At 40.6% G+C, this 20888-nt stretch overlaps 1 protein-coding gene across 2 annotated transcripts; it reads right to left on the bottom strand.

Annotated features, from left to right (window-relative positions):
• Nucleotides 1-311: 311 nt before the first annotated feature.
• LOC146473618 (uncharacterized) lies at nucleotides 312-16651 on the bottom strand. Of its 2 annotated transcripts, XM_085118335.1 has the most exons (8): nucleotides 16394-16651; nucleotides 10960-11024; nucleotides 9947-9978; nucleotides 7394-7998; nucleotides 6863-7033; nucleotides 5880-5936; nucleotides 1311-5287; nucleotides 312-1256 (listed from the first exon to the last, which is right to left on the bottom strand). In XM_085118335.1, exons 2-7 carry the CDS (start codon nucleotides 10989-10991, stop codon nucleotides 1751-1753), a joined length of 4434 nt encoding a protein of 1477 aa, XP_084974461.1. In that variant the 5' UTR covers nucleotides 10992-11024; nucleotides 16394-16651; the 3' UTR covers nucleotides 312-1256; nucleotides 1311-1750. The 2 variants fall into 2 exon arrangements, with proteins under 2 accessions (XP_084974461.1, XP_084974460.1); XM_085118334.1 differs by lacking the exons at nucleotides 9947-9978; nucleotides 10960-11024; nucleotides 16394-16651 and having other exon boundaries at nucleotides 7394-8663.
• Nucleotides 16652-20888: the final 4237 nt, after the last annotated feature.

The following is a 20888-nucleotide window of genomic DNA, read 5'->3' as shown; positions in this document are numbered from 1 at the left end:
ACACACACAAAGTTCATTCTACGTAATGCTTCAATTTTCTTGATAAATGCCATTGCGCCTTGGATTAAAAAATAAATAAATAAAATCCTTTATAATTATTCATGGTTTGACTTTCTCGAAAAAAAGAATCAAGCAAATCAGCCTTTGACCTAACGATACATAGCTGTTTGATCAGCCGAAAAGTTACCAGCCCTTATTCTTTAGACCATTTGTTGCACGCGTTATAGTTATCTCTGAAAGAAGCATCAAACAGGTTTTTCCAGCTCAACGGGCTTACGCAAGCTTGAGAGCAAGAGTCATTTATTCTAAAAAAAAAAAAATACAGAAAAATATTTATTCAACTGTCGCTCGAAGTAAACATACAAAATCCCCGTGCATTAGATTAATAACAAAACATTTGCAAAAATATACCGATGAGTTCTATCAATGTCTTTCCATGTAGGCGACTGAGTTATTTTTCTTTGCACAAGGTCAAAAGAAAATATAGAATACAAGTAACGTCAACAAAATATACGTGTGAAGTCTATAGCTGCTGCAGGCATTCATTCCGCCTTCATTGTGTATATGTCTTTCATGAACTGACGCACAATAGAGGTGTTTACCATTTTATGATTTACCATTTACTCCCAAATTCCTGATATTTCCAGACATTTCCTGATATTTCAGTTGGAAGTTTCCGTTCGGATACAACTTGTTTCATTTATCCCAAGAAACCTATTTCGATCGAGATCATGGCGAAGCTGGTGTGAAAGATGCGAAACGTGTAAATAGAACACATTCGCGATGTCCCAATCGGGAATTTGGACTGCCTTCTCAAAATAACCGTTTCAGCCAAAAGTCGTGTCCCATTTAAATTCCAACTGGAATTTCGGGTAATTTTCTGGAAATCTCGCTATCTTACGCTATTTTGTCGAATTACAGCAATTTCATCGGGCATTGTGGTGTATTTTCCGGGATAAAATCGGGAGACGATAATGTAATGGGCTGCATTGAGCTAATCAGAAATAAGAAAACAACGTAGCCAACTAATCAAAGTTGAAAACATTCAACTGTTCACACAGTTCTAGTGCTGGTTGACAGTACTTCCAGCGCCGTACTCCAACGTTTATACTCATTTTGTTAGGTAAGAAATTTCCTATTAAAGTTTCCTTTCATATTTTTCGAAAGAATAAATTTAAAGTCAATTTTCATACATTACAGTCTTTGTCCAATCACCAGAAATGCGCTTGTCCCAACGGACAAGTTGTGTGAAAGACCTACTTGTCAAAATCAAATATCCCCTGTCCCAACGGACAAGTTGTGTGAAAGACCTACTTGTCAAAATCAAATATCCCCTTGTCGCAGACAACTGAACACAGGCTTTGATGCACCCTGCTGTATTCGGAATGGTTCTCGAAGCTCATTTATGTCCGAGCCGGTCAAAAACATCAAACTGGAACTGAAACATTTTTCGAGAACGAAAAGAAAAGACAGTAGTAAATTACTTTACATGTGCAACCGAATACGAATATACTTTTTTTGTAGACTGAAGAAGCTCGCCGTTATTTCGAAAAAATACTGGGGAACGGGGTGCTTGAGAAAGCTATATTATTCAACGGAAGCGGTTTGACCTGTCGTAAATAAACGCACTACAGTAACGAGTAAAATCGAGTTCTCCTCGAAAAATATACAGCGAGAGCTTTAAATATTTTTGTATTGGCAGGACTCCACTGCATTTTTGCGTAAAGAACGTGAGAATGAATCCAAAAGGTTACTCCGATCCAGTAATCGTAACTGAACAGGGATCACTGAACAATCCACACTGATAGTTTTCTGTGATCGCACGAACAGTAAAAAAATAAGAGGCTCCCGGTTGAAACTGATTCATGGTGCACGCCATGGGAAGAGCAAGAGCATCTACAACACCAAGAAGGTCCCAGTCGTTTGACGAAGTCGTTTCGGTGGGAGCCGACATTACAAATAGTTCATACTTTATCACCTTAGGCTCGTCTCCTCTACTGGGTAAATCCCATTTCAACACAATCCCCACTTCGCCCTCTTCAACAGTGAGAACAGGCTTGAGCGATGAAGATGTATCGCTCGTTTTAAGTTGAGAGGTCCCCTCGTCTTGATCTGGTGAGTGTCCGGGTGTTCCAGACTCTGCCTGAGGAACATCGTCCGCCGACGAACTTGGACTTAAGTCGCCGTTAAGTGCATTTGAACTCAATCCAGAACATTCGTCTTCTACCTCTGTTGCACTATCAGTTGCTGAACTACCAGTGATATTGGGCTTTTCGGTCGACTCGTTTTCTTCTTCCGGTTGCGAAGGTGACGACTGACAAACAGTTCCACCCAAGCTGTCTTTTTGAAAGTAGGTTTCACTGTCGTTTTCCAAACTAGATTCTTGCCTACTTCCTAACTGTGCCGGTTTGGCTGATGGTTCAAGATGAGACGTTTTGTCCTCACTCTCCGAACACGGTGCCGATCCCTCTGTTAAGCATGTCGAAGTCGGCGGAGTGTCATTTTGTTGTTGGTTATATTGCGTAACAGTGTTAGCATTTGATACTGCAGTTTTACTTCCAACAGGTTGCTTATTTCCTGCATCAAATGAAGACGGAAATGGTACCAACGTTTCGTTCGCAGACCTTCTCTGAGTGTCAATCGAAGTCGACACTATGGAAGAATTGCACGAGATGTCTAAATGGGATGTCACCTTGCTACTTGTGTTAGGGGTCCCGTTGGGCGGGAGATCGCCGTTTACCCCTCCTGTTTGATGAGCAGCCACCTGGAAAGATTGAAACCCATTTGGCAAATTTGGCAGTACTTGAGTTGGAGCTGTTTCAAGTAGGCTAATCTGTTGCTGCATTGCAAGCATTGGAGGCTTTGGTAAGATGTTTTGATCTGGGTGATTCTGTGATCGGTTCTCGCTGTGGACATAGACTCCATTGTTTGCACTTTTAGGGGGAGTTTCCGATGACGCATTAGCCTGAAGTGTTTGAGTAACTGGTGCTTGGGCATCATTTTGGACAACAAGTGGAGCGTTAGCACTGGAAGCAGTTGGTAAACGGAATGACTGCCCAGCAATAGACGTTCCTTGAGGACATGCATTTGGCGTTGCAAACTGAGGACTATGTTGCCAGTACGGCATCGTTTGCTGTTGTGCTGGAGGATACATTCTGACTGGCATGGCGTGATGTGGTGCGGTTGGTTGCTGCAGGTAATCTGCTCTTTGATGGTAGTGCATTAACCAGGGAGGTAGTTGGTGCTGTTTTTGCTGTTGTTGTTGTTGGTGGTGGTGGTGCTGCTGCAGTTCTTGTCTCTGTTGATGTTGCTGCTGCTGTTGTATTAGAAACTGTTGTTGCTGCTGTTGCTGTTGCTGTTGAAGTTGCCGATGCTGTTGAAGCTGCCGTTGTTGCTGTAGTTGCTGCTGTTGTTTCTGTTGTAGAGAGAGACGTGGCTGTTGTTGTTGTTGTTGTTGTTGTTGCTGGTGTTGCTGGTGCTGCTGCCGCTGATGTTGTCGTTGTTGAAGTACTGATTGTTGTTGTGGTTGCTGCCTCTTCTGTCGTTGCTGCTGCTGTTGCAATAACGTACGTTCCTGTTGCTGTCTATGATTGTATTGGTAATGCCCATAAGAAACCATCTGCTTGTTAGGACCGTAATACGGGTGCCTGTGGTTGGCTCTGGCCCTTATTTGCCAAAATAACTCCGATCGTGGGCCTGCAATTTGGCCCGACAGCCTTCTGTATTCCTGATGAAGTACGGACAATTGTCGAGGAGCGGATGTTTCTCCAAGATTCGAGGGTATACGCATTTCTGCTTGATTTGGTTGTCGCAGAGACGACTCGTTAGGTATAGACACTTGAGAAGGTTGCCTGCTTTGTACATTTTGGGTATTTACTGAAATGCCGTTCCCAAATTGTCGTGAAGAAATTTGATCAGATCGGGATAAGTTCATGTGGGCTTGGGAGCCATTCAAATAATTCTGATAGTTTGGATCCAATGCTCCTGATAACTGATATGACTGTGAATTGTCTGAAGAATTTGGAGTGGTTGGTAGGCATTGCTGCTGTGAAAAAGGATGCAGACTTGGCTGTGTATGTGGTGTTAATCCCTGAGTACTATTTCTTGTATTATTAGCAGAAGCCTCGGCGTGAACATTGCCATTGTTTTGGCACCAACTTTGCGGTTGACCAGCCGATGGAGTTTTATCGCCTGTACTTTGGTTACAACTCGAATTCGAAGTTGCATGATTGGATTCTGGGGTACCAGATAGGCAACCTGCTGACGGTCTTTTACTTCTAGTTATTGGCGCTTCTTGACTTGTCTGCTGGGTGATTGATTGGGCAGAACTTTCCCCTAGTCTGGAAGCTGCTTCTCCCCAGGAAGAAATGTAATTGAACCGCTTTATATTAGGGTAATAATCGGGTAGCAGTTCATGGAAGCCTCGTATCCGATAGCGGGAAGGTTGACTGCCCATAGACGAGTTGTTCGTAACCAGAGAGACGCTATCTTTGGGTAAACTCTGGACATCTTGTGTAGGGACCACAGGGCATTCCCTTTGAGATGGAGCTTCCCCATGTTGTCTCTCGTTTGATGAGTCAGACTGATTAGCATGAACTTCCTTAACAGTTTCTAGTGGATGATTGTCAGGAGTTGGTTGATTTTCAGGACCCTGTGTTTGTTGAGCCGTCTGCTGAACAGTATTTGGCATTGTAGTCCCTGCGGAAGGAATATTTTGCTGTGGAAGGACAGTGGCGATACGATGACACGAATCACCTCCATTTTGCTGCGAATACGGGGGCACGTGGCTTGGAAATGTTTGCTGGTTTTCCACCTGAGAAACTTGAAATTTCGATGCTAAAGTGCCTGTTTCCGATCTTCGTATGATTGCATTTGTAGCTTGCAAAGGCCTAGTTATCTTCTCATACGATGTGGGCCTTTTTTGTGAGCTGTTACCAAGACGATGTTCAGGAAGTACGTATGACTCAAAACCAAGTACCGAAGGCTCTTGATAAAACAATCCTGGTTTGGAGTTATTAACAGAAGAAACATGCTGGATTTTTGGGTACAAGATGTTACCATGGGGAGCCTGTGAGAAGTGAGATGCTGATGTTTCTCGAGACGTATCGCCGGTCTCTGCAGCAGAGATTTGAGGGTGCTGAACACCAGAAGATACATTATTTACCTGATTTCCAAAGACATTGACTATCACTGGACCATCAGTGGAACTGTGTAATGATGCTTGTTGGTCAGTAGAGACTGAAGCAGTTTTCTCTTTGCAGCCAGATACAGAAGCTCGACTCAGAATCTAAATGAATCATCAAGCAATAAAAATTAAAAGACAAATCTGCGTTCTCCGAACAAAATAATCAGATCAATAGAAAAAAAAAAAAACAACGACAACAACAACAGAACATCTTCGAATGGAATACGTTGAACGTCAATTTTGTATTCCGTCGTATAGCAACTGCGCCGGAAAAAGAACTCCCCCTCCCCTTATTAGCAGTTCAAAAGCCTGAGACTAAAATGTCCTCTTATGCCATTAATAATTGGTTGGCGTTCAGTTTTCTTGAGAACAAAAAGTGGACCATTCTTTCTCTCCTATGAGCACCAGAGTTCGCTTATTGAAATCCACATTTGATTGTTTTTGTTTTTGAATTATTGATGACCTGTAACCTTCTTCGTACGTCGCCTTTGAAATGGCGAGATCATCAACTCTTATCGGTCGCTCTTAAAGACAATGACTTGACCAAGTTAAACACATAGCATATGTATCGTGTTCCGGGGCTGAGAATTTGAGGACTTTACTTTTGACAACCGTGCTTCTTCGTGTTTGTTTCGTGTTTTGTTTTGTTTTTGTTTGTTTGTTTGTTTGTTTGTTTTTTATCTCCAAAACCTACCATTCCCATTGAGACTTGCGTGCCACGTGATACAGTCTCAGTCCTTCTGTTCTCTCTCTACAGATAAACATGACAAAAACCTTTAGCCTCTTTTTCAAACCGAGGCCGGTTGCACAGCATTTCATAGAGTCACAACTAAATAAATGTTAAAATATATTCCCATTATATATTGGAAAACTTCACATATGGGGCTGGAGAAGAAATCAAAATTCCAAATTTGCGTGAATGGTAGGCAAAGATTGTAAGGAAATACAAAAGAGAATTCCCTATTAGTCTCGGTAGCAAAAAAAATATAGATTTCTTTAAATTAAAATAGATTATATCTCCTCTAAAGATTAACATAGGCCATCTTGGATCCTCCATCTTAGATTTCTGGATTTTCCCAAAACTTCAGGAAAGCGCCGAAATTGAACGAAAAGTAAGTAAAACCAGAAACCTATTATGGGCTAGAAACCTGAAAATTGTGATTTTTCTTCATTTTAAAAAGGGATATTCTATTTTCTGGAAAAAAATGCCTGACCACCTGTCAAGATAGGAATAATGTAATTCAGCGAATTTTTATGCGTCAACACCTGTGTGTGCGCGTATTTAAAACAAATTGGCGTTTGTTCGTTTGTTGTATGTGCATTAGTACTGCAGCGCAAGACAGGAATCGCTGGAAAGCCCATGTGGAGGCCCTATGCGCCACCTTGGCACCAGGGAACAAGTAGTAGTAGTAGTAGTAGTATGTGCATTAGTGACCTCTATAAATACTTCTCCTCTTTACCCTGAAACGTGTCATATTGTTGAACTTTCGCTGAACAATTAATAAATAATGAAATAAAATGTCTGGTTTTGCACTAGCAGTTGCTTGGACTTTAAACATTCGGCATATACCTGAAAAAGATGTTTTTTTTTTTTTTCAGAAGAAGACAAAGGTGACTCTTTAGACGAGCAACATCACATATTAAATGTAGCTGCCATCTAAAAGAACTTGCACCAACCTCGCTGAAGAGACTCATCATGTTTGTCTCTAATCTGTCAGCTTTATCTTCCAACTCCACGTTCCTTCGCTCAAGTATCGCTATTTTCCTCTGTAAGGCTGTCACGGTTTCACTGTACACGGCTGAATGTTGTAGTTTTAACATCCGTTTTGCTACTAATTCTTTTAACATCTAAATAACAAACATTAATAAAAAAATATCTGTTGTCAGCTTCAAAACTTATGTTTAATGTGCATTACATTATAATCATTATCACCATTAGAGAACCGCAACAGGAACTTTGATCATCATCGTCATCATCATTATCATCATCATCATCATCATCATCGTCGTCGTCATCATCAGGAGAAAGTGCTTTACCGACCTCAGGAGTATAATGTAAGCTGATACGGGGTACGATTAATATTCGTTAATAAAGTCCTAACTCCCCTCCCCCCCCCCCCCCCCTCCACACTCACACACGCATACACGCCATCACCACCGCTAATTTCTTCCGGCATAACGGAGTAGTTAATTCTTCAGACATATTACCTTCCGAAATCGTCGTTTGAACACCTCATTTGAGTTGTTAATCACCAGACTTGTTCCTATCCCACTGCAAACGTCCTGCTCCTGTGAGACGTTGGGCAAGGTCTGTTGACTGGAGTTGCTAGCTCCTCTTCTGCGAACGAAACTCAGTGACTTTCTGGGACTTTTACTTGGGTGCATGCGTGCGGTAACCGTTCGCTTTTGATAACTGTAAGATTTTGTCTCTTTGTGTTCTGACGATAGTCGCCTTACTGAAACGCGTTGACGCTTACTCCTGCGGATTCCTGTTTTGGACCACCCAACAGGATTTTCCTGGTTGATACCTACTTCACCTACGTTTCCATGGTTATCTTCACCAAGGGAATCTTCGTTAAAGGTTGCGCCAGTATCGTTCTCTTTGGTTGCGCTCCAGTTGTCATCGTCTGTGGTTGCATTTTTTTCTAACAATTTGTCAAAAGGATTTTCATTCATTTGACGTTGAAAAGCGACGCAAGCAGGCTGTTGTGTTTCAGTGTAATCCGATGGCTCTTGTTTGATTCTGTGCAAAATGCTTTCATCTAGATGGACCAAAGCATGACCTTCTATGCTCATCTCTGCGCCTTCCACATCTACAACAAAAAGTAACATAACAAGCGGCATGTTTTGAAACAGGGAACATTCTGGGACAAGAGTCAACATAAATATATGCTGACGGGTAACAGTTAGATATAAGATCCCTCTTTGCTATCAATCGTGGAAAAAAACTTAAACAAACATGGCTTGTTTGTCCCTCTCCTCGCCGCTAAAGTGTGATCACTCATCTCCAATAGCAAGCGAAGAAATTTCTTGTAATCAAATCGTACGAAAAAATTATGGGCGAATCCGATTAAAGAGCTTCGGATTGACGCTCGAAAATATCCGGATTTAACAAGTTACTTTTGAGTATGCTTGCTCATGTCTCGTTTCTTCGAGGAAAAAATTGAGGGATCGACTGCAAGATAGTTAATTATTTACGGCAGTCTCTCCGACGTGAAAACACGCTAGCAATTGCACAATTATGTAATTTTAACACTTCTGTTCAAAGTGACTATTTCCTCGCTGTTTACAAAGTTCTGTTATTTTCCTTTTGAAAACTTAGAAACAAAGATTCTTTTGACCAATTTTGCGGTGTTCTGCCAACGTTTGAAGGTTATGCGACAATAAAAGCTTCTGCACAATAAAATAAACGCCGACGCAACGCCGGCAGCGTTCAAGATATTGCTCACTGTACTGAATTTGATTCCTTTTCTGAATGCCCTCTGAAATTATTGTAATAGTAATAGAGTTGATGTTTTTGGGCCTGAATATGCTTTTGCCCTTCTCAGAACTCATTTTAGTAAAGTTAGCCTGAGTCGGGCCAAAACCATATTTACGCCCACGAACATCAACTCTATTGTCAGGGACCGCGGTGGGAGAGGGGCTGGAGGGGGGAGGGGGGGGGGGGGTTAGCACCCCCACTTTTTGGATGGTTAAAAACATATTTCATTTTATTTCACTTAACCATATCCATTACTCACAGAAACAACTTACCTTACATATTATTTAGTATATGAAGATTTTCTCCGACAAACCCGACAATTTCTGACAGTTTGTCGTTAGTTTTGCTGCTGAACGGGCGACTAGATTTCAACGAAATAATGGATTCCCAGCTGTTGTTTCTATTTTCGCCTGCGGGTCGGGCTAAAGTGAGCCTGAGTCGGGCCAAAACATATTTATGCCGCGAACATCATTTCTATTGTTACAGTAGAAATAGATCATCTGTTGAAAGCCCTTGCACTCCCTAAGATCACTTGTGCACTTCCGGTGTACGGTGCTAGGTAAAATCTCTATCTGTTAAGACCAAACGGCTCAAAAACCATAGGAGGCACCTAGCTGTACAGCGGCTGTGCAAATCTACACAATACTCCGTGTATTATTTTAGGAGTTCGCAGCGTTTATTTTAATAAAAACACTCCGTCAGCGCATGATATGTTGTTAAGAAGAAGATGTTGCGTTGCGTGCGGTACAGTTTCAAGTTGCGTCGCACGAAAACATGGATCAAATACCCTTTAAGTTGTCATTTACTTTATTGTTACTGTACTCTAAACACCACCTGCAATAGTTTGCTTAAGTCCTATTTTCCGCTTTACTAAAATTTTCACCGCGTCATACGTAAAAGTCGGTCGTCGCGTCTTTTGAAATGTTGCCTTTCTTTCCTTTTTTTTTTTTTTCACCGTACACCTAAAAACGTTGTTAGCCAATACCATAACTCCAAGATTCTGGAAACGCCACTATTATATTATTTTATTTTTTAATTATTTATTTATTGTTTTTTTTTTTTTTTTCGTTTTGCTTTTGCTAATAGTTACTCGTTTAATTTTCAGTTCATTTTTTAAAGATAGTCTGCACTCTCTTTGCCTTGCAGACGGTCACAACCAGACCACATCTCCCATATTACCTTATTACCTCACATCTGCCCCTTCCTTCCAACAGTGCAGCATTCTGCACTAAAAGGGGACTTTTTGTAGACTAAAACGTTGTCGACAAATAGTAACTCACCAGCTTGTTTCGATGAATGTGTTGGCAATTTCCTAGAACATAAGCAATGGTAAATAAGAGAATTATAAAAGGGACTCGCGGAACTGCACTGGGCAGGGTGGGTATGAAGAAGGTATAAACGTGGAGACTATGAAGGGGCAGAGGGTTAATTACGAGATAGAGAACAGAAAAGGGGGAGGGCTGCAAATGGGATGGGACTTTTCTCAAGATAATCCAGGGATTAGGTTTAGTAAAGTTTCACGAAAACTTAACAGAAGCAAGTCATTGTCACTACCTTGTTTGAGATAATGCAGTTTGCATTGAACACATAAAGCATTGTCTTTAATCTACCTTATTCGTACCTTCGAAAGCTCAGTGACAGCTAGCGCTACTGCCTTGGATTTCAAGTGGTACTTAAATCATACTGATTTTTTCACCTTTGGTAGGATGTAGAGGAGCCCTGTTACCTTTTTTGGTAGCCGCTCCCACTCCCCTCTCCCAAATCAAGTCGTGATGAGGGAGTCAAAGAATGGGTCGCGCTCAGACAATAATGATCACCTGGTGTTGCTGAGGAGCTGGGATCCTGAGTCAAATTATTATGAGGCAATATTTAACAATTATTCCACTCGTGCATGTTGGATATGAGATGATAGATAGCCAATGGGGCGCGTAGCGCTGAGTTGGCTATAATCATCTCATACCCAACAAGCACGAGTGGAATAATTGTTTTATCCAAGACACTCTGAAATATTGCTCTTGCTGCTTTCGCTTTGCAAGAGAAATCAAAAGACAATTCAAAGGTCGCTATTTCTCGGGCATGGTATAATAGCTTTTATACCATGACCGCTAAGCCAATCAAATCCCTGGAAATGGATTATACAATGATAAGCTTTTTAATAATAATTAATATATATTTTTATTATCACCACAAAATCGACCTTAGATTCATTTTTCAAACGGTCTTTTCATGGACATGAAGAGCGCACATGCAAGAAAACTAAGTCACTTTTCTTCGTTTTGTTTAAGTGACTTACCTTTTCTTCCGGGGGACTGTGTTTGTTTCCATTTCGAAACCTGCGCTTTATGCTTTTATATCATCCTAAAGACAAAAGACAAGACACAACAACAACCAACATAAGTAGGAAGCTACAATATCCATTCACATCAATCTAGATCATCCAGAATAACAGCTTATCAGTTGACTGCAAAGGAGCCTCTACATTTGCGCAAGACCGACTGGTTATAGGTTTCTGAAAAAATTGCAAGCATCACTCGACGACTGTCGAAGGCCACCTAACAATTCTTCAAGTTATCACGAAGACTTTGTGATCCAGGCAAGTATCTTCATAATCAAACCCGTAGAGCCTAAGCCTTCTCGAAGAAAAATAGGGGAATGCTTATAGTCCAGTAGCGAGGGGAACAAATACCCCAAGATGGGCAAAACAGTCGGTCAAATGCCCAAGGGTGAGAACCAAATTTTGAACTCCCTACCAACATTGTACCTAGACTGCGAGCAGTCGTACTTTTTCCCCCAGATTACGCGCGCAAAGCGACGGTAAAATTATGCAAATTAGAAAAGTGAACGAGGAGGGATTGGGCGCGCGTTTCTCGCTGCTCGCGGCTTCGTGACAGAACTCAGGAGAAGAAAGAGAATGCTCGCAGTCTACATAGTACCCGTCATTATTACTCGGGCCGTAAGGTGGACCGAGTTAAGGTTTCGGTAGCATTATCAAATTCTTTTTTCTTTTTGGGGTCGCGATGGGCCAAGAGATAAGTCTTCGGGCCACGAGTTATTGTCCTCGGTCTCGCTTTTTGTACTCGGCTGGTACGAGTTACGTTTTCTGTCGTGTTATCAAATTCTTTAAGGACGGTGCCTACTAATACCGAAGTATTTTTGTGCGGTTTATGACTATGCGGGAAAAGCAGATCTTAGCAAGGCCTATTGGAATCCAAAAAGAAAATTGGGGGTAACCACGCATTTTTTAGAGATAATTAAGCAACAATATCTCTAAAAAGCGCCAAAATATAAAGCAATGTATGGGATTTTTTCCTAAATTAAAGCTTAATTTTCTCTGAGAAATGCATGGTTACCCCCAATTTTCTTTTGAGATACCAAAGGCATTTGGTAAGTTCTGCTTTCTCCGTATAGTTTTAAACCGCGCAAAAATATTCCTGTATTAGTAGGCACCACCCATAGGAAACCCGAGTATCTCGCGATGCGCAGAACGTATGCGCAGTAACAATAGTAGGCACCGTCCTTAAATTCTCGGTCGCGTTCTTTGTTTTCGGGACGTGAGAAGTGTTAACAATATACGAGCCAGATGTGTGAGGCATGAACAAAATATGCGAGGCATGCGAGGCATGAACAACCCCAACATAAACTGCTAACCGTTATACTAACCGGGGAGCTATTTAAGCTAACCTAAGTGCTATTAAGGCTAACTGGAGTGCTCTTTAGGCTCACCGGAGTGTTTTTTAGGCTAACCTGAGTGCCTCAAGGTAAGTTTTGTTTAACCGAAAATTTGGCAACTAAAAGACCTCGCGGGCTAAGATAGACAAAGATGTCTCACGTTTACTATAGAAAAACAACCAATGTAGAAACGGTTTCTGTTTTCAAATGAAAGGTGAATAACAAATTCTTTCCCCTGAATTTCATTTAAAAATATAAACAGCGAAACATTGAAAAACGTACAAGGATATAAACGTACGCGTGATGCGTCAGGTTACTCTAGACCCGGGGGGGGGGGGGGGGGTACTCAGCAGATGCTTGGTTAGGGAGGTGCAGCCCGGGCGTTCAAACCCTGACCCTGTTTAAGACACAATTCTCCGATTTCCCTATCCCGTTCAAGACAGAATTAAAAATTTTCAGGCCCTTTCTAAGACATTTAACCCAAAATCACACCCTGTTTAAGACTAGAATGAAATAAGAGTACACTAGTTTCTTACTGTATTTTAATGCATTGGCAATCACAATCTGTTTAAGCCATCAGGTCATGTAGGGATACCCTGTTTAAGACAGAAAGTGATGAAATAGATACCCCGTTCAAGACAAAACACCCTGAAAACCATACCCTATCGGGCCGCACGTCCCCGTTAAGGTCACATAAGGGAGTACCCCCCCCCCCCCCCCTCCCCGCCGGGTCTAGATCATACCGAAAATTACGATCCGTCATTGACCCGGCGTCATATACATATCAGGGACCGTACAAATGGTTTCTGTCTCTGAACGAAAGGTGAAAAACGTAAGGATTAAAGCCCGGGGATTATAAAAAGCATTCGTATGACAAATGTCGTTTTCCCCTGTATTTCATTCTGACTGCAAGAAATGCAATTCTATCTGGCGGTTACTTATTGCCTCGCTATATCTCTCTATCTATCTTTTTGATAGCCTGCGAGCAAGCTCTCTTGGGGGGTGGGGGGTGGGAGGAGGAAAGAGGATCCACCCCCAAGAGAGCTTGCTCGCAGGCTATCTATTTGGGGGAATTGGCGATGCTGGAGGTTATCATTGTTAAAAGATTGTATGTAGGCTTTACGCACCACACAGTCAAATATGGCCCGAGTATAAGCTGGAACCCAGCTTCTTGTTTAACAATTATCCTAGAAGTCGCGCGGAATATCGCCTGATAATTAGGCCTGATACTAAAATCAGGAGATATTCCGCAAGATTGAGTAGGATGATTGTTTCGTCATTCAACATATTGAATTTGATAGCAGAGCACAGTCTTATTGTACAAAAGCTAGAGAACATCTTTATTTTGCCATTTTTCTCCCGGACACACGAAATTACGTATATCGCAAGATATCTGTAGACTAACGTGACGGACAACGAATATTTAGTGCACCATGAAGATATTTGTAAACTGCCCAAATATGGTCATGGTGCACTGAAAATTCATCGTCCGTACTATTATTATTATTATTATTATTATTATTATTATTATTATTATTATTATTATTACTATTATTATTATTATTATTATTATTATTATTATTATTATTATTATTATTATTATTAACTATAGAAATGAGCGAAAAAACGGAACGACGTTTCGGTGTCATCCTGGCACCATTATCAAGTAAAGAATGCAACAGAAAAGGTAATTTATATAAAAGTAAACTCCCATTTTATGACACCTTCTGAATGAACACCGGACAGTTACTTTTAGTTTTAATTTAATTTATTCTATTTCACACTTTTATTATGAAATGTCCTACTAATGATTGAGAAGGGAGGGGTGTGTAGAATTGACTGATTCATTAAGCGGGTACTTCTTTAAATGATCAGTAATGAAAGTCGGCGAAAATTTCGATTTCATACTTACTGCTTTTTAGAATAATTGTAGCTTAATTTTCTCTAAAAAATGCCCCGCTACCCCCAATTTTCTTTCTGGATTTCAGTAACCCATACTAAGATCTGCTTTTCCCGCATAGTTATAAACTGTGCAAAAATGCTTCTGTATTAGGAGGCACCGTCCTTAAAGTGGAAAAAGTGGTATTCCATGACTCCGATCTCTCGACTACTCTAAGCTATAAGGATCTGAGGGCCGGGCAACTTTGCTAACATGGAAAAAAAGCACACACACACAAAGATTGAAAAAAGGACGAAGAGCATGATTCAGGACAAATGGGCCGATGATGCTGACATTATCAAGATAAGGAGGAACTTTCGTTCAATAAATTGAAATATCGTAATTCAAAAAGTAAAACCTAATTAATCACAAGTATAGTATGAACTACAGTTATTATTTAAAACTGCAGGACACTATCTTAACAACGTTAGCTTTTTTTGTTTGTTTCTGTGAGCTTGGCCTCTTATATTAATTTTAAAATTTGCTACAAATTCGTCATCGCCGACATTACTAATATGTTCAAATACAAGCTCAAAAGCGGGTGAAAATCTCCACCCTCCCCCCCCCCCCCCAATCCCCGCACCTTCTGCCGGAAAAGGCCCGTTATAGGTAGTATGAGACGGTGTTCTGCTCAAAAAGAATATTTATTTTACCTTGAGAGAAATATTCAATGTGTACGTACAGCAAAAATGACGAAATGTCCTGAATACTTTGGCAAATTCACCATTTGTTGGTTTTCAGACTAGAATGAAAGGCATAGCATCACTGCTTACGTGTATCTAATGTTGATTTAATCACCTTTTTGGTTTCCACGGCCGTAAAGATTAACAAATTCAATAAAGCACAAGCTCTTGCAAGTTCTAAAAAAGTGACCATTTAAGCTATTTCTTGCCAATGTTGTAGTAGTAAGCAAATGCTCGAACTGTAACTGTTCGGTCCGCCATTTTGTGAGGAAACGAACCCACCGGGTCGAAACCCAACCTAGGGGCCTAAAATAACGTTCAGTGCAGTGGCATTTGACTTAAAACATCACTTTCTTATGGCCGGGAACCGTTGTTTAAGCGGACAATCGAGCTTTCCTAGAAAGCGCTTCTTATGTAGGGTTTCTTCATTTTCTCCGATGAGTCAACCGTTGAACAAAATCCACAGCGTTCTAAGTAAATGAGCGATCAAGGGATTCTGTTTCATAAGCCCAGATTATGACACAAATGCATACAAATAATAAGAACGCGAAACAAACAGTTTTAAGATTACATTTGCAAAATTTATTTCCCAGCATAGATTAATCAAGCTTGAATAATTGCAACATCTTCTTGTTCCGAAAATTATCCACTGTGTGCCGCGCTTGCCGAAATTCAAAATGGCGGCCAGGTCGCCCTACGCCTGTGTTCTATCAACTTCATGACGGTAAAAAAGCGTTGTTTAGAATATTTTTTCAATATTCAGAGAAGGTGCGATTGAGTCCATGCAAACAATGTTTGGTTTAATGTGTTAATAGAAAGGAATCGGGGTTCATGACATAGCTAGGGAAAAGGAAGACTAAAATTTAGTCTTCGTGAAATCTTCTTGCCGTATTGGAATAACCGTGTTGACCCCGTTATTTGAAACCTCGTAAAAGCTCTCCAAGCCCGATAATATGATACCCAAACGTATTCATCATCTCTAGTATGTCACAATAAGACGCCCCTCGGTGATTTGTCGGCCTCGCACACTTGAAAATCAAAGATAACCATAGCTCTCATCCTAAATTTCGTAACAATGATGTCTTGAAATACAATAAAAACTAAATTGCTTGAGTAAATTTGATAGCACAATAGCTCCAATGTCAAAACAAGCGGGAAATTGACTTTAAAAGAGATAATTTCGAGGGCATGACTGATGAAGTTAATTTCCGTCTCAACTTTCAGTGCAATGTTCGGTCATTTAGCATCCCGAAAATATTTACGTCCTCAAATTATCAAGAAAATGCACTTTTTTGTTTTGTGTTGGAAAACGCTCCATAACTTTGCCTCGATTCGTAACGTATTTCACCGAATATTCGACAGCTTAACATCAATGCTGTGGTTTTCAAGCGAGGAATGAATTGCGATTTACAAACACCGCGATTAGCATGACTAACCTTGTGAGTGATGAACCGATGACGTGGCTTAAATTGTACCTTATTCCCTTCTCAGAAGGAGCAGTCTTCCGCCGCATAAGCTCCAACTTGCTGTCCACGTTCTGCTAGCGACACATGGATCTGACAGCACGGGTTGTAACACGCCGTTGCTGTAATTCGAGACTGACCAAAAATATTTACGAGCTCACCCGCTCTCTATTGCAAATCACCCAAATCGACATGCGTCTGTCAATAACGGAACGTGTCTGGTGTACAATTACAAATTTTGATCGTCGTATCAATCACTATTTACAGCGCCGAATAAACATCAAAGAGACTCTATCAGCAAAGCTTTTTAAATAGTATAATTTCTTCAAGAAATGACCTGTAAATCGACAGCTGTAACATGAAGATGTACGGAGGCGTGCTTGTGTTTATTTCGACGCGATCACCGATTTTCGAAAAATACACGCAGACAACACTCTTTTTCGTCTTGTTTATATTTTATGAATAAATCTCCAGAACTCTTATTCAAACCCTATTAAAGTGCAACCAGTTGTTATACATCACAACGCTTAGTGTCATCTGTTTTAGTTTGACTCTTTGTTTTCCTTCATTAGTAACTGAATGCTTTTGGCGCAAATAAAGACTGACAGCTGCCGACGACTTCAATGACAAGCGCTTGAGGCTACACAAATGTCACGCATGACAGGGTTAACGCTGCCGAAGCCCCCTCTCCGTTTCGAGAGTTACAAATAGCATACCGGAGTTGTTGCGAGTGGAAATGGAATCTGTAATCTCGTCTTTCTAACCCTTTAAACCTAAGGCGGATGGCAATTTTCCAAATCACTCTTTATCTGTGTATAATATTCCATTTCTAAGCTACTGATCAGCCTGTTTCAAAACTTGTATTTTCGGTATTTGTGAAGCCGGAAGTTGTGGCTTGAGGAAAATGAGTCTCAAACGCAAAAATTAAAAACTTCAGAACGATACAAATCTTCTAACGTGCCGAAAAACTATACCTCATTTTGCAGCTTAAGAGATTAATGTGAGATATGTCTTGCATCCCGTATGTATCAGAGTGGGGAAAAAAACCTAAAAATTGTAGGGGTGCTTGCCATATCACAGATAGGTGGGGTCACAGTGTTATGAATTTAATGATATAGTTACTAGACAATTTAGGTAGCAAAAATCCATAGAAATTTACCACTTATTCACAAAGTTATGACATTGTGTGTCAATTGTCACTCTTAGGGGTCCTAAGGCTTTAAAGGGTTAGTCAGTTACTTCGGTGTTTTAACACTGAACATATTTGAAGCTGGAAAAAGGTCTGTGCACTATGACTGTAGTAGTATAATCTTATTAATTGTTGCCCTATAGTTTTCAAATTAAGTTTTTCACTGGGCTCGCTCCGTAGCGGACCAACAGACCGTCAGCTGGCCGAGCATCATGCTTACTCTTTGATGCTTAAACCTGTTTTTTATATAGGTAGGAAGATGTTTGTAAATTATTTGTTTTTTGGTTACTTTATTTGTACTTTATATGTCGTCGCCTGTACGACTACAGCTTGTACCCGCTGTGTAGAGGGTGTTCGGTCTTCCAAAGTTGAAAGCGAAATCGTGGTTCGGCTCGGTGATAGCACAGTTAGCAATGAGATATAAACAAACTTTTCAGCATATGTCATCCAGTGCAAAAAGACGATGAACTCTGGTACCGGTATCTTCGGAAAAAGACCAAGGAAAAGAATTCGTGTTGTTTTGAAACGGGGGTTCTATTCAAACGTTTCAAATGACTTGCATTTGCCGTTTTACGGTCTTTTACCGCAACGCCAATGAAGTTCCTCGTTGTCAACCACCATTGTTAGAAGGCAAGCCATTTGATCTCATCTTAATTCTTTTGAAATTAAACTGGACATGTTTTCACATTTGACTGCTCATGCTTATCTCGACTTAGACGCTTAGACGCCCGGGCACGACTTAGGCTGAGAATTATCGCAAGAGGAAAAACAGTTCTCAAGGAGTTATTCTCGGAACGTCTGGCAGAATAAGAAGGCCAAGTGCTAATGGCTGTGCTCGCAAATGATTGGTTAGCCTGTAACAAGCTTTAGATAAAGCTGTGAATGGAACCGATCGATTGAGATCTGCAAGTCTGCCGCTTTTGGTGTCAATTACATCGCCGTCGGCCGAGTTACAAATTTCGGAGGTTGCACACAAAATTTATCTAAGCGTGATTTAGCATGCCTCAGTCGCGCTTAACTCTGTATTGCGGTTACAACCTGTTTACATGTGAGTTAATACAAATACATATTCGGTCACTTCCACGATGGGGGGATATTTCAACATCGTGCCCACGCTCTTCGCGACATTCAAAATGGCGCCATTTTGAATATGAACGAGGCTGGGGATATTTCTGAAGAAAACAGACCCATTTATAGTTGCAGTTTATAATATTAATGGAAATAAATGATGGGAACGAAGGCAATTTCTGGGCATTCCCCGAGCAGTGAAAGTTCACCTCCGTTCGACTTTTCCACCTCATCAGTGTTCAACACCATGAAAATGTCCTTCTGTCAAAGTGCAATTTCCACGTTGCTGATGTTTAGATTCCTAAGCTTATAGCCATCGTGCAGGATTCATGCATTCATGTTGTACACTGACAGTCAGTATACAAAGTTGTATTCGGAAAACATAAGATGTAATATATCAAACACGAGACACAGTGTTTCAAACACCGAGAAGAGAGTTGAAAATACGACGCGTAGCGGAGTATTTTTGACGAACTTCGAGGTTTTTGATATTGTGATGAAACACTGTGACGAGTGTTTGATATAACTTCACAAACAAACTGATTTTGAAGAAGAAATTAAGGATGCAAAACAAGGAGTTTTTCATCAGATTTCCAAACACGTCAAGGTGCATGATTTCCTTTGTCTTTTGCTTTTGAGTTATTAATGAGTTTGAGAATGTGTCATGGTGTATCAGGCCTGTTTGAGGATCCGAACGGTATACGTAAGAGTATGCCAGGAAAGTACACGGGATGTTATGCACTTGCACCAGGATCCCGTATACGTAAAAGGAATCAAACGTACACTAGTCAATATACAGTCCTGCGAGAGTGTGCGTGAACTGGCCATGGACGGCCATGGTTTTTGACGGTCCTGGAGTCAATTCCTCGACTAAGCCCAAACGTTGTGAAATACATATTGTATCTATGGAACTAAACTGTCGGTCATGGCCGAGCCGTTTAGGTGGGAAGAAAAAACACTGAAGAGAGGAGAGGTTCGATCGAAGAACAAGGAGATACAACAGTGGCCAAACGCCCCAATATGGCGGACGAAGCCAATTCCGCACCACGAAGTGATGAATGAAATCAACCATAAAGTTAAAACAGTCCTTTATAAGCAACGTATGAAGCTACAGAATATCAGTCTTTCTCACCTATTACCAGAAACGTCAGCTGCTACTGGCGTTAAGCCGCATTTTTAATAATGAGAAGCTCACTATCCGAAGAAGGAATTTAGTCAGACTGGTCAATATCAAGAAGGACAATGATTTGTTACAAAGTGTTTGAACAATCGACGGAAAGGTTTTCGTCAAGACATCGTCAGACAAAAGAAATTTCGTCCGAGGATGACTCATGATCAAACAATTTGTAATGCTGTTGACTGTGTACGGTAAATCTTAGAATATTCTCTTTCTTATAATTCCATTGAGCTCTTCAAGGGAAGACACCACTCGGGAAGAGGTATACAAACGCTTAATTTTTCTTCAACAAAGCTTTATAGTTTTGTAGTATTGCCTTTTGGTTACTTTCTATTGCTTTACAATGTTTATTATCATAAACTGCAAGGCAAATCGAAATATGTATTTCTGTCCTTAATGTCAGAGGTATGAGAGACCATATTAAGAGGAAGAGTATCTTTTCGTATTTCAAAAATCACAAAGGAAATTTTTACCTTCTTTAGAAGCAAAATCGGATCCAGAAGATGAAATGACATTGCAGCATCATATGGGGAAGCAGAATCCTTTTCTCTCGTTGAACCCGACACAACAAAAGTGTTTGCATAAATTATTAGATTCTACTGTCAATTGTAAAGTTGAATGTGGCTTCAGTAACAGGACGGGAAAGATTATTTTGATTACCACACGTTTGACCAACCTGAAAATTTCTCACTGCAATGTTTACACTCCAAAGAATCAATCGTAACAAGTACAATCCATTCAAGAACTGAATAGTTGCATGCATCATTGAGAAGTCGGAATTAACCAGCCTGCATGATTGCCCAAGGTGAATGGAATTACCGATTAACAACAACAACAACAAAAAGACAAATTAGGGTGGCATAATCTGGAAACCAACACCCTTCAGGAATTTGCTTTTAAATATAATGGAAACATTCAATCTTATCGATGTCTGTAGAGTTAACTCACGTGGCTTTTCATACCAATCTACAACTCTCCAGGTTTAATCAAGAATCGATTTCTTTCTGGAAATCTAATCTATTTTTAGTAAAACT

Source organism: Pavona decussata, unplaced genomic scaffold, assembly GCF_977016875.1.
Source record: "Pavona decussata unplaced genomic scaffold, jaPavDecu1.1 SCAFFOLD_93, whole genome shotgun sequence".
In the NCBI taxonomy this organism is placed as follows: domain Eukaryota; kingdom Metazoa; phylum Cnidaria; class Anthozoa; order Scleractinia; family Agariciidae; genus Pavona; species Pavona decussata.
Note: the sequence above shows the minus strand (reverse complement) of the source record. Positions and strands in the feature narration are given on the sequence as shown.